Source organism: Ascaphus truei, chromosome 4 (assembly GCF_040206685.1).
Source record: "Ascaphus truei isolate aAscTru1 chromosome 4, aAscTru1.hap1, whole genome shotgun sequence".
Lineage (NCBI taxonomy): Eukaryota > Metazoa > Chordata > Amphibia > Anura > Ascaphidae > Ascaphus > Ascaphus truei.
This window is the reverse complement of record NC_134486.1, coordinates 150,802,291-150,816,236: the sequence shown is the minus strand read 5'-3', so window position 1 is coordinate 150,816,236 and position 13,946 is coordinate 150,802,291. Positions and strand designations below refer to the sequence as shown.

Below are 13,946 nucleotides of genomic sequence, written 5' to 3'. Positions count from 1 at the left end.
CAGGGGGGCGTCAAAGGCAGGGGGGGGGGTCAAAGGCAGGGGGGGCATCAAAGGCAGGGGGGGGGCCAAAGGCAGGGGGGGGCGTCAAAGGCAGGGGGGGCGTCAAAGTCAGGGGGGGGGCGTGAAAAGCAGGGGGGGCGTGAAAAGCAGGGGGGGCGTCAAAGGCGGGGGGGGGGGGGGGCGTCAAAGGCGGGGGGGGGGGCGTCAAAGGCGGGGGGGGGGGGGCGTTAAAGGCAGGGGGGGGCGTCAAAGGCAGGGGGGGGCGTCAAAGGCAGGGGGGGGCGTCAAAGGCAGGGGGGGGCGTCAAAGGCAGGGGGGGGCGTCAAAGGCAGGGGGGGCGTCAAAGGCAGGGGGGGCGTCAAAGGCGGGGGGGGCGTCAAAGGCAGGGGGGGCGTCAAAGGCAGGGGGGGCGTCAAAGGCAGGGGGGGCGTCAAAGGCAGGGGGGGCGTCAAAGGCAGGGGGGGGGGCGTCAAAGGCAGGGGGGGGGGGGCGTCAAAGGCATGGATCCCTCCCCCTGCATTTCCTCACCTGCCAGCATGCCGCGCTCCTCGGCCTGCCACTGCACTGATTGTCTCCCCCCTCGGGGCCTCCGCTGACTCCCGGTGGCACAAAGGAGGTATTAACTCCCTTACGCCCTCCTCCTGCTCCTCGGGGATGTTGAGCCGTAGAGAGCGTGCTCTGGGAGGTGGGGAGAGTGGTGGGGAGAGTGGGGGAGCGACACACACGCGACACCTACCTCTACTTCCGGGCGCCGCCATCTTCTCACTCGGCACCGCGAGGGAGGAAGGGGGTCCTTCCGGGCGCCGCCATCTTAGGCGCCGCGAGGCAGCTGCAGCCTGCCTGGCCTCTGCCTGTACCCCCGCCGGGGAGGGAGATGAGCGAAGCGCCGGGAGGGAGAGGTGAGTGGAGCGCCGGGAGGGAGAGATGAGCGGAGCGCCGGGAGGGAGAGGTGAGTGGAGCGCCGGGAGAGATGAGCGCCGGGAGGGAGAGATGAGCGGAGCGCCAGGAGGGAGAGATGAGCGCCGGGAGGGAGAGGTGAGTGGAGTGCCGGAAGGGAGAGATGAGCGGAGCGCCGGGAGGGAGAGATGAGCGCCGGGAGGGAGAGATGAGCGGAGCGCCGGGAGGGAGAGATGAGCGCCGAGAGGGAGAGATGAGCGCCGGGAGGGAGAGATGAGCGCCGGGAGGGAGGGAGAGATGAGCGCCGGGGAGGGAGAGATGAGCGACGGGAGGGAGAGATGAGCAGAGCACCGGGGAGGGAGGGATGAGCGCCGGGAGGGAGAGATGAGCGCCGGGAGAGAGAGGGAGGTGTGTGTGTGTGTCGCCGAGGGGGAAGAGAGTGGCAGTTGGGTGTTGTCAGACCCACCAATCTGATTGGCCAGAGGCTGAAGACCAATAAGATTCACCGCAGATAGCACTAACCATTCGATTTTATATATTAAGATCTACAAAAACATCCAAGTAGTGAGAACAATCAGATGAACATAATCTCAGAACTAACATTTGTTTAAAAGAAGACAAATTACATTACAGTATGAGAGTCCAGCATTGTTACATAGTTACATAGTTACATAGTAGATGAGGTTGAAAAAAGACTTCCGTCCATCAAGTTCAACCTATGCTAAATTTAGACAACAGATACTTTATCCAATATCTATACTTATTGATCCAGAGGAAGGCAAACAAAAAACCCCATTAAGGGAAAAAATTAATTCCTTCCTGACTCCAAGAATTGGCAATCGGATTAATCCCTGGATCAACATCCTTCCCATGTATACTTATTTGGTATATCCCTGTATACCTTTCCCATCTAAAAAGATGTCCAACATTTTTTTGAACAAATCTATTGTATCTGCCATCACAGTCTCCATGGGCAATCAATTCCACATTTTAACTGCCCTAACTGTAAAGAACCCTTTCCTTTGTTACTGGTGAAATGTCCTTTCCTCCAACCTTAAGGGATGGCCCCGAGTCCTTTGTACTGCCCGTGGGATGAATAGTTCTTTTGAAAGCTCCTTGTATTGTCACTGAATATATTTGTACATAGTTAGCATATCCCCTCTTAGACGCCTCTTTTCTAATGTAAATAAATCTAATTTAGCTAGCCTCTCCTCATAAGTTAGAATGTCCATCCCCTTAATTAATTTGGTGGCTCTTCTCTGCACTCTCTCTACTTCCATAATGTCTTTTCTTAGGATTGGTGCCCAAAATTGTACTCCATATTCAAGGTGTGGTCTTACTAATGCTTTGTAAAGGGGCATAATTATGCTTACTTCCCTTCCATCCCTTGCCCGTTTGATGCAAGATAAGATCTTGTTTGCCTTTGCAGCTACTGCATGACATTGGGCACTATTGCTAAGCCTGCTGTATACAAGCACTCCTAAATCCTTCTCCATCAAGGATTCTCCCAATATATCTCCATTTAATTTGTAAGTCGCCTTTTTATTCTTGTATCCCAAATGCATAACCTTACATTTATCTGTATTAAACCTCATCTGCCATTTACCTGCCCACGTTTCCAGTCTCTCTAAGTCCTTCTGAAGATAAATTACATCCTGCTCTGATTCTATTACCTTACACAATTTAGTATCATCAGCAAAGATGGAGACTTTGCTCTCGATCCCAACCTCAAGGTCATTAATAAACAAGTTAAAAAGCAGGGGTCCCAGTACCGATCCCTGAGGTACTCCACTCACGACTTTAGCCCAACCTGAAAAAGTTCCATTTATGACAACCCTCTGTTGTCTGTCCTTTAACCAATTTTCAATCCAGGTGCATATATTATTACTGAGTCCAACTTTCTTTATTTTGTACACCAACCTCTTGTGTGAAACCGTATCAAAAGCCTTTGCAAAATCTAAGTAGACCACATCAACTGCATTACCCTGGTCTAAATTCCTACTTACCTCCTCAAAGAAACAAATAAGGTTAGTTTGGCAAGATCTATCCTTCATAAATCCATGCTGACTATTACTAATAATTTTGTTTTCCATTAGGTATTCCTGAATATTATCCCGTATTAAACCTTCAAGTAGTTTCCCTACTATTGAAGTCAGGCTTACAGGTCTGTAATTTCCCGGTTGTGATCTACCTCCCTTTTTAAATATAGGCACCACATCTGCTTTACGCCAATCTTGTGGTACTGAGCCTGTGGAAATGGAGTCCTTGAATATTAAATATAATGGTTTTGCTATTACTGAGCTCAACTCCTTGAGAACTCTTGGATGTATGCGATCGGGGCCAGGTGCCTTATTTACTTTAATTTTTTCAAGTCGCTTATGAACTTCTTCCTCAGTTAACCAATTGTTCATTAATATGGAGGTTGTGGCTTCCTCCTGCGGCACTACTATTGAACTTGATTCTTCCCTGGTAAACACAGAGGCAAAGAATTTGTTTAATACCGCAGCTTTTTCCTTATCTCCAATAATCTGCCTACCCATCTCACACTGAAAGGGTCCTATATTTTCTTTTCTCATTTTTTTGTTATTAAGGTACTTAAAGAATTTTTTAGGGTTGACCTTACTTTCTATTGCAATCCTTTTTTCATTATCCATTTTTCTAATTTGATTGCCCTTTTGCAATTTTTGTTACATTCCTTATCATTCTGATACGATACCTCCATCCCTTCTGACTTCAAGAATCTAAACGCCTTCCTCTTCTTGTCCATTTCCTCCCCTACCTGTTTATTTAGCCACATTGGTTTTGACTTATTCCTTTAATACTTATTACCCAAGGGTATACACTGATAAGTGTGCTTTTCTAACAATGTTTTAAAGACTGCCCATTTATCTTCTACATTTTTCCCTGCAAAAACATCATCCCAGTGTATTACTTGTAGATTAGACCTCAGTTTTTTTAAATCTGCCTTTCTAAAGTTTAAGGTCTTTGTTGAACCCAAGTAATCTGTTTTTTGATAATTTATTTCAAATTAGACCATGTTATGATCACTGCTACCCAAATGTTCCAGGACTTGAATATTTGTTATTACGTCTACATTGTTTGATATTAAAAAATCCATTACTGCCCCTCTCCTGGTTGGTTCCTCAATAATTTGGGTCATATAATTGTCTTTAAGCACCCCCAAAAACCTGTTTCCTTTTGTTGTAACGCTAATCTCATTGCCCCAGTCTATGTCTGGATAATTAAAATCCCCCATTATGCAAACATGACCCAGTTTTGATGCCTTCTCCAATTGCAAAAGTATTTTAGCTTCCTCAATCTCACAGATATTTGGTGGTTTATAGCATATCCCTACAAACATTTTCTTTATACTTTAACCTCCACTGCTAATTTCTATCCACAAGGTCTCTACATTTTCATAATTCCCTTCATAAACATCGTCCCTTATAATAGGTTTTACATCCGGTTTAACATAGAAACATACTCCACCTCCCCTTCTATTTGTTTGATCCTTCCGAAAAAGGGAATAACCCTCTAAATTAACTGTCCAGTCATGAGTTTCATCCCACCATGTTTCAGTAATGCCTATGATATCATACTGCTCCCTTGCAGCTATTAATTCAAGCTCCCCCATTTAATCTGTCAGGCTTCTTGTATTAGCAAGCATGCATTTAATTTTTTTCCAGCCTGTACTATTATCTTATCAGCATCTTCCTTTCTGCGCCCTCTTGGTTTAGTCTTTAGAAGTTTTCTAGTATTATCTGTATTTACAATGGGTGTCTCACTGCTTGTCAAACTCGCACTTGCTCCCATTCTACCTCCATAACCACCTGTATCCTCCTCTCCTCTACTCTATTTAGTTTATCTGTTTCAATCTCCCCCCCCCCCCAACCTAGTTTAAAATCCCACCTTAAACCTTTTTCACTGACTGCCCCACACCTCTGGAATGCCTTTCCCCTCAGTACCCGACTAGCACCCTCTCTATCCACCTTTAAAACCCACCTTAAGACACACTTGCTTAAAGAAGCATATGAATAGCACAGTGGATATTCTGAACACATGATACATAAAGCTTGGCCCCCTGCAGACGCACTTACCAGAACTCCCTCCTACTATCTCTGTACATTCTACCTATCTACCAATTAGACTGTAAGCTCCTCGGGGCAGGGACTCCTCTTCCGAAATGTTACTTTTATGTCTAAAGTACTTATTCCCATGATCTGTTATTTATATTATCTGTTATTTATTTGATTACCACATGTATTACTACTGTGAAGCGCTATGTACATTAATGGCACTATATAAATAAAGACATACAATACAATACAAAATCTCCTCCAACCTTTTTAACATTCTCCCCCCTAGTACAGAAGATCAAGTTAGTCTTACCATTTCCAAAAGAACAGCTTGCGTTTTGGCCTCTTTTTCAGCGAGAAGTTCCTCAACTTCTTCAACAGATTTTCCTTTGGTGTCATTGATATCTTCGTCTGCGCCTATTCTGCCGCTCTGCGGAAATGGCAATAAGAAATGTCACCATGGTAGAGGTTTTGTTGCAAACATAGACTAAAACTCTGTAATCTGAGACAGGTGAGAGAAAATAATTGAACTAAATAAATACTTGCATCAAGTTGCTCTCTGGTTGGTTCTGGTGAACGATCGGGAATTGGAAGCTCTGGCGGATCATCGTATGGGTCATCCAAAATCACAGTGTGATTTATCCTATACGTGTGCAGAAAACAAACATGTCACTGGGCCAATTATAGTACAGAAAAAATATATCTTTCCATACATACACTTACAAATACAGTATTTCATAAAATGATAATGGCACTCATCACAAAATCTGTTACAATGGAACAATTTTGCACATCTTTTCTTTAAGAGTCCTTAAAAACCAGTCTCAAAGTTAAAATACCTCTCATCTGTACTGTATTAAAAAAAATTGCAGACGGGAGTAATCAACCTGTGCCTGTTTCGTAGCATCATCTGCCGGAGTTATATTTTTATGACTGTTGGGAGTGCATGTATTATTTTAGGTAGTTTAGACATATAAATTTAAACTGCACCAAAGACTCGAGACTTGTGACGTGTGTGTGTCGTGGAGCAGTAAATGAATCTGGCAGCAGCGTTTTGGACGGATTGGAGTTGGGATAAGCAGTAAAGGGGAATGCCAACAAGGAAAAAGTTGCAGTAGTGAAGGCGGGACAAGATTGTCCTTGAAGGAGAGATCATAGTCAAAGATGACCCGTAAACATTGGGATTGTAGTGTTCCTGACAGTGAGGGAGTGTGTGTGCGTAGGGGTGGCAGTGGAAGGGTGGAAGTATTAGTTTTGTTTTGGCGAAGTTAAGCTTCAGGTAAACGGTGGCACATGCAGAAAGATTATAGAGAGTTAGTGACATGGGACAGAAGAGAGGTAAAATGTGGGCGTCATCAGCACAGAAATGATAATGATAGCAAAAAGATTGTATTAGTTCACCAAGATAAAAGGTGTTGTGTGAGAAGAGCAGAGGGCCAAGGAACCCCAACAGAAAAAGGAAGTGAAGAGAAGACAAACAAGAAAACACTGAAGGACTGGATAGGTAGGGCGTGAACCAGGGGGAAGGCTGCATCATGGAGGCCAATGGAGTGGGGTGTGTTCAGGAGAAGGGTGTAATCTACAGCGTCGAAGCTCCATTACTAATTGAGAGATCAAGGAGATTTTGTAAGGAGAAGTGACCCTTAGGCTAAGGCCCCGCTCCCAGAGTCAGCGTGCCCGCACTGCAGACAGGCGGTGCGCTGACATACACAGACCGTGATATGCGGTCTGTAGGGAGCCGGAGCGGGAGGTGGGCGGTTTGACAGGGAGGGGGGGCGTGGCTTGAGCGGAGGGACCCGCTACTCTCCCCCCCCTCCCTCCACGGACTCGGGCTGGAGCTGCTGATGGTAAGTATTAAACACACACACGCAGGCACTCATACATACACACACACACACACACACAGGCAGGCACTCACGCACTCATACACACACACACGCGCACACACAGGCAGGCACTCACGCACTCATACACACACACACACAGACAGAGGCAGGCACTCACGCACTCAGGCACACACATACACACACATACACACACACAGACAGGCACGCACGCACTCAGACACACACACAGACAGGCACTCACGCTTTCACTCCACACTCCTCCCCGCTCCCCGAAGCCTCTCCTCCTCCCGAAGCCTCCCCTCCCCATTGGCTCACAGCCACACCACGTGACGCGTCAACGCTAGACATCACCATTTTCTTGTGTCCCCTAGCGGCTGACGCGCCACAGCGTGTAGTGCTCTGTGCCGCCAGGGGGGACCGGGACCGGCTCAGCAGGATTCCCCTGCTGGTGGGGAACTTGCGACATGGCCGCCCGCGCCAACGAGCGCAGCGGGACCGAGGCCTTAGGCTTAGCTGTGAGTAGCTCCTTTGTCACTTTTGTTAGTGCTGTCTCAGTAAAATGCAGAAGGCAGAAACCAGGTTGCAAAGAGTCAAGCAGGGAGTTGGGGAGAAAGAAGGTAGGCAGTTGAATACAACTCGCTCAAGTAGCTTGAAAACACAGGGGAGGAGAGAGATAGCGCCGTAGTTAGAGAGGGAGGATGGCTCAAGAGACGTTTTCTTTAGAATGGGCGTGATGTGTGCATATTTAAAGAAATACAATTTTATAGAGGGTGTCTGCTCAGCTAGTCAATAATCACGTACAGGAGGAGTGCAATCAGGGAAATAAATTGGGCATTTGCACGAGAAGAGAAAAGGTTCCCTGTAGGATGAACTCAACCTCCACCAATATAAAACATAACTTTTATTGAATCATTAAATATGAAAGAAACCATGTACTTTTAAAACCTATTGAGCAACAGGCTGTAAATGAGGTGGGGTAGGTAGAGGGTGGGGGGGCAGGGTAAAGTGCTAGGTGTGCAGGTGTATGCTGTTAATCTAAAGTGCAAAGTCCTGCGAGAATATAAAAATTCCAGGTGGAAAGGTGAAATAGGTGCAAACCAAGTACACACTGTGTAAAAGAAACGAACAAACAAATAGGTGCGGTGATAAGCTCCTTGCCAAGTGGTAGGGAGGTGTAGATATTTAGCGCTTTCCCATATATCTGGTTGCCTATGCAGTCTAAGGATAGTGACTATCCCTTGGGGTCCACATCTTTGTTAATTTGTCTCAAGATAAGTATCAGTACCCACTATCAAATGCACCCAAACCCGACTCATGATGTCGGCTGTGGCGTCATTACTACCCGATGTGCATTTCATTCGTATTGAACTGCTTCAGGGTTGAGCGGATCCCCGTAGCTCCTGTGTATTGATCAATCTTCGTTGTCAAGGTAACCCTGCGACTCCTATTGGTTGTCAAGATCGAGATGGAAAGAAGAAAATTTAAAACAATTTACCGTAATTTTCTTTTCCTGGAACCATGGCAGTGGGCACATAGTTACCCTCCCTATGTATGTCTAATGCCTATGTGCCCACTGCCATGGTTCCAGGAAAAGAAAATTACGGTAAATTGTTTTAAATTTTCTTCTTTCCTGATCACCCTGGCAGTGGGCACCTTTGGGACATACCCCAGCAGTGACAAATTAGGGAGGGATACATAAGAATAAACCACCAGTCAATGCCGTTATCAGTTGACCTTTATTAATTCACTTTTACACTTTATTTCACTACAGATTGTAGAACTCTACGCCCAAAACTTGCATCAGCTTCTGATTGTACGTCTAGTCTGTAGTATTTCAAAAATATATTGAACGAGGACCAGACTGCTGCTTTGCATATCTGGATCAGGTGAAGATCATCGGGAAGCGCAAAACCATGTAAAACAGAAAAAATTCCTGATGGTGCAGTACTGTGATATGCTTGTGAATAAATATTCAAGGTGCAGTGTGCTAGGTACTCACAAGTGTATGGTGAGTGATATTCCCATTAAGGTATCTTTGAGGGACAGCCCGTCTGATCGTAGTACAGGTGGGACTGAGTGAATTGTAAAGTGCTGAGGACCTTAGGTAAATAACACAGAAACGGACATAGTGCAGACTGTATAAAATTCTATTAAAAGGTAAGTGATAATACAATGCACTCACAATGTGTTAAAAGAATACAAGCGTTTAGATCACACAGATCGGATCTCAGTGTAATGAAACTGTCTCAGTCTCCCCTCCGCCTCGGCGTGCGTGTCACTGGTGCGTCTCACACAAACCGGAAACCGGAAGTGACGTCATCTGCTCTGGGGGACTCCGATCCTGTGGCAATCTTCACTTCATCAGCATCACTCTACGCGTTTCTCTGTGTTGCGGTTTCATCAAGAGTGTAATCTGATGAGCGCTAAGAGGCTATTTATACGCTACGCTAGAGTCCCATAGGCTATACATTAAGTATGGTAATCAGATAGCGTGATATAGGAGACTTGGTTAACATCAGTTAAGACTCACATCAAACATATATGAGTCTTCCAAAATGACAAATAATTTTAATTCAAACGTTTAAAAAGAACTTAATAACATACATATATTAAAAATGCATATATATATATAAATATACAAATATATCAAAGTAGTATAAAATTTAAATAAGCTATTATCAGCAAGATGAACAATAATCCTCTAGATAAACTAGGCTAAATGCAACTACTTTATAGTGATAATGTAGCAGTATATCTATTAAGAAAAAGAAGAAAAACAAGTTAGAGTCACAGGAAGGGTTTAATGTCGAACTCTAAATTCAAACCCTGAGGGTGAATTGTTTTGAGCTCAAACATCCAAAATGATTCCCTTTTTATTAAATTCAGATCTCTATTGCCCCCCCTCCAGTGGGGCAAAACTTGTTCAATGGCTTTAAATGAAAAGCTGGCAGGATTCGAGCTGTGTTTTAATAAAAAATGATTTGACACGCTATGGGTTGTGATTTTGCGTTTTATATTTCCCAGGTATTCTAATATGCGCGTTCTAAGCGGACGTATGGTCTTACCAATGTATTGTAAGCCGCACTCGCATTCTGCAAGGTAGATGACAAAACTTGATCTACAGTTCAAATGCTGCTTAATATTGTAAGATTTTTGTGTCGTGTTTGATTTGAAACTGTGTGCTATTTTTGAACTATGTTGGCAGGCAGTGCACATTTTGCATTCATAAAATCCTTTAGGTGGATCTAGCCACGTGTGCTTTTTTTATAGGGATATTTTTTAAAGCACTGGGAGAAAGAAAATTTTTAATATTTGGTGCTCTCCTATATACCATTTTGACTTTATCCGCCAGATGCTCCCCCAAAACTTGGTCATTTTTGAGTATCGGCCAATGGTTATTGAGGATTTTATTGATTTTACTGGCATCCTTATTATACTGTGTGATGAAGGGCACTTGTATGGTGCCATCATCAATGGATATTTTGGGGGCAGGTATGAGCATGGATTCTCTTGGGGTAACTACTGCTCTAGCTAGTGCTCGGTCAACTACATTTTTGTTATAATGTCTCTCCCTAAACCTTTTTGATAAAACTGTGGACTGCTCCTCAAATACATGATTATCGGTGCAGTTCCGCTTGAGTCTGCGATACTGCCCGTATGGGATATTCTCAATCCACTTATTGAGATGGCAACTGGACTGTAGGATGTAATTATTTGCATCCACCTCCTTAAAGTAGTTTTTTGTTTTAATAGTGCCATCTTCCACATATATACAAAGGTCCAGGAAGTTAATGGTAGTGTCACTGACCGTAGATGTGAACTTCAGATTGAACTCGTTAGCATCTAGATATAGAAGGAACAAATCCAAATCCGCCACAGTACCCCTCCATACAAAGATGATATCATCTATGTATCTCCGCCATGTGACCAAATTTGCATCCAGCCCCTTCCAAGACCATATGTGTTGGTCTTCCCACATGGCCATCAATAGATTGGCGTAGCTGGGCGCAAATTTGGTCCCCATGGCGGTCCCACAGAGTTTGGATGTTTGAGCTCAAAACAATTCACCCTCAGGGTTTGAATTTAGAGTTCGACATTAAACCCTTCCTGTGACTCTAACTTGTTTTTCTTCTTTTTCTTAATAGATATACTGCTACATTATCACTATAAAGTAGTTGCATTTAGCCTAGTTTATCTAGAGGATTATTGTTCATCTTACTGATAATAGCTTATTTAAATTTTATACTACTTTGATATATTTGTATATTTATATATATATGCATTTTTAATATATGTATGTTATTAAGTTCTTTTTAAACGTTTGAATTAAAATTATTTGTCATTTTGGAAGACTCATATGTTTGATGTGAGTCTTAACTGATGTTAACCATTCAAGTCTCCTATATCACGCTATCTGATTACCATACTTAATGTATAGCCTATGGGACTCTAGCGTAGCGTATAAATAGCCTCTTAGCGCTCATCAGATTACACTCTTGATGAAACCGCAACACAGAGAAACGCGTAGAGTGATGCTGATGAAGTGAAGATTGCCACAGGATCGGAGTCCCCCAGAGCAGATGACGTCACTTCCGGTTTCCGGTTTGGGTGAGACGCACCAGTGACACGCACGCCGAGGCGGAGGGGAGACTGAGACAGTTTCATTACACTGAGATCCGATCTGTGTGATCTAAACGCTTGTATTCTTTTAACACATTGTGAGTGCATTGTATTATCACTTACCTTTTAATAGAATTTTATACAGTCTGCACTATGTCCGTTTCTGTGTTATTTACCTAAGGTCCTCAGCACTTTACAATTCACTCAGACCCACCTGTACTACGATCAGACGGGCTGTCCCTCAAAGATACCTTTATGGGAATATCACTCACCATACACTTGTGAGTACCTAGCACACTGCACCTTGAATATTTATTCACAAGTATATCACAGTACTGCACTATCAGGAATTTTTTCTGTTTTACATGGTTTTGCGCTTCCCGATGATCTTCACCCCTTCCACGTCCACGGGATCGAGAGAACGACCCCCCACTGGGTTAAGCAGCATCCATATGTGTTTGTATTAGTATCACTTTATTTTTATACACTTGTTTATACATAGATATAATTTTTGAGCGCCACTTTTGATAATTAATTTTTTCACTTGCTTTGCATATCTGCCCTGGTGTTGCCTTAGCTTTGAATGCCCATGACGTAGACATGGCCCTTGTAGAATGAGCTTTAATGTTCAACGGTTTATCTTGTCCTTTGGTCTCATAAGTTTTTTTTAATACATGCCACTATCCATTGGTAAATTGTTGTCTTAGATGCTGCTTAACCTTTCTTCGGTCCCTCTGGTATGATGAATAGTCTGTCCGATTTTCTCACATCTCGCATCCTTTCCTTTAGACATCTCACAACATCTAGTTTGTGTAATCTCTCCTCTTTCTTGTTCTTTGGATCTGGACAGAATGACGGGATCACGATTTCCTGATCCATATGGAACTGTGATACAACCTTTGGCAAGAATTGATGCACAGGTCTGAGAACTGCCTTGTCTTGGTGCAAGACTAGGAATGGTTCCTTAGCTGATAGTGCCTGTAGTTCTCCCACTCTCCTTGCTGAGGTGATCGCGATCAAGAACGCCATCTTCCACGATAACCATCCCGACCCTATCTGTTGAATAGGTTTGAAAGGAGGTGCTGTTAATACATCCAATACTAAAGACAGGTCCCATGTCGGCACCCTGTTTTTAATTTGAGGTCTTAGTCTTTTAACTGCCTGTAAAAAACGGATGATTAATCTTTCCATTGCCAGATTTCTCTCCCATAAGGCTGATAGGGCAGACACCTGTACTTTCAGAGAGCTGAGGCCTTTCTCAAATCCCTTTATCAAGAACTCCACTACAGGCGGTCCTCGTTTTACGACGCTTCGTTTTACGACGAACGGCTTATCGGACGCTTGTCAATGCATCCCTATGGCCCGTTTTACGACGCCCGAACGGCTTATCCGACGCTCTTACGACGTTTTAAAAAATTGCTACAAATGAACAACCAGATGGCTGCAGGCTAGGGAGATCATTCTGAACAGTCTGTGTGAAGGTTTGGTGGTGTATTTTAGGCCCTAAACCATGGCTGATCAAAGCAAAAAGCAAAGTGCTGTTACTCCAAAAAGGAATAGAAAATCTATAACTTTGGAGACCAAGCACAACATCATAAAGCGCTCTGAGAAAGGAGAGACGAAAACAGAAATTGGACGTTCCTTGGATATACCTCGCACAACTATTGTGACTATAATCAAAGACAAGGCAAGAATCCTGGAACAGATCAAGGGCTCAGCACCTATGCAAGGTACGACAATAAGGCAACGTGCTGGTCATATTGCTGAGGTGGAAAAACTCCTCATTATATGGCTGGAAGATCAATCCCAGCGTCATGTGCCTATTAGTTTAGCCTTAATTCAGGCCAAGGCTTTGAGTCTGTATGAGGACATTAAGCAACAGCATGGAGAAGGGACCACTGAGGAAATGTTCACTGCAAGTAAGGGCTGGTTTGTGCGGTTTAAAGAGAGGGCAAACTTGCATAACATTAAAGTGACCGGTGAAGCTGCAAGTGCTGATGAGGAGGCAGCTAAAACCTTCCCTGTTACATTGGCCAAAATTATAGAGGACGGTGGCTATTGCGCACGTCAAGTGTTCAATGTTGATGAGACTGGGCTCTACTGGAAGAAAATGCCCAGTAGAAGCTACATTGCAAGAGAGGAAAAATCTATGCCCGGGTTTAAAGTTGCAAAGGACAGGCTGACTCTTCTGCTTGGTTCAAATGCTGCAGGTGATTTCAAGCTAAAACCTTTGCTTGTTTATCATGCAGAAAACCCTAGGGCATTCAAGGGTTATGCAAAGAGCACACTTGCAGTGATTTGGAAGTCCAACCGTAAGGCATGGGTAACAGGGAGCCTTTTTGAGGACTGGTCCAGCATCAATTTGTTCCGGCTGTGCAATTATATTGCATGAACCAGAACCTCGATTTCAAAGCATTGCTGCTCCTGGACAATGTTCCTGGCCATCCCGTGTACCTGGATGACCATCATCCAAACGTCATGGTGGTGTTCATGCCCCCCAACACCA

The 13,946-nt window shown here is 44.1% G+C and overlaps 1 protein-coding gene across 6 annotated transcripts in view; it reads right to left on the bottom strand.

The window, feature by feature from the left end:
• Positions 1 to 13,946, bottom strand: part of PPIL4 (peptidylprolyl isomerase like 4) — a 168,382-nt gene that overhangs the window by 29,168 nt on the left and 125,268 nt on the right. For all 6 annotated transcript variants that reach the window (XM_075596680.1, XM_075596684.1, XM_075596681.1 and 3 more), the window contains 2 exons: positions 5,520 to 5,616; positions 5,287 to 5,403 (listed from right to left, as the gene is read on the bottom strand). In XM_075596680.1, coding sequence (XP_075452795.1) covers positions 5,287 to 5,403; positions 5,520 to 5,616 — 214 coding nt within the window. The remainder of the gene's footprint in view (positions 1 to 5,286; positions 5,404 to 5,519; positions 5,617 to 13,946) is intronic.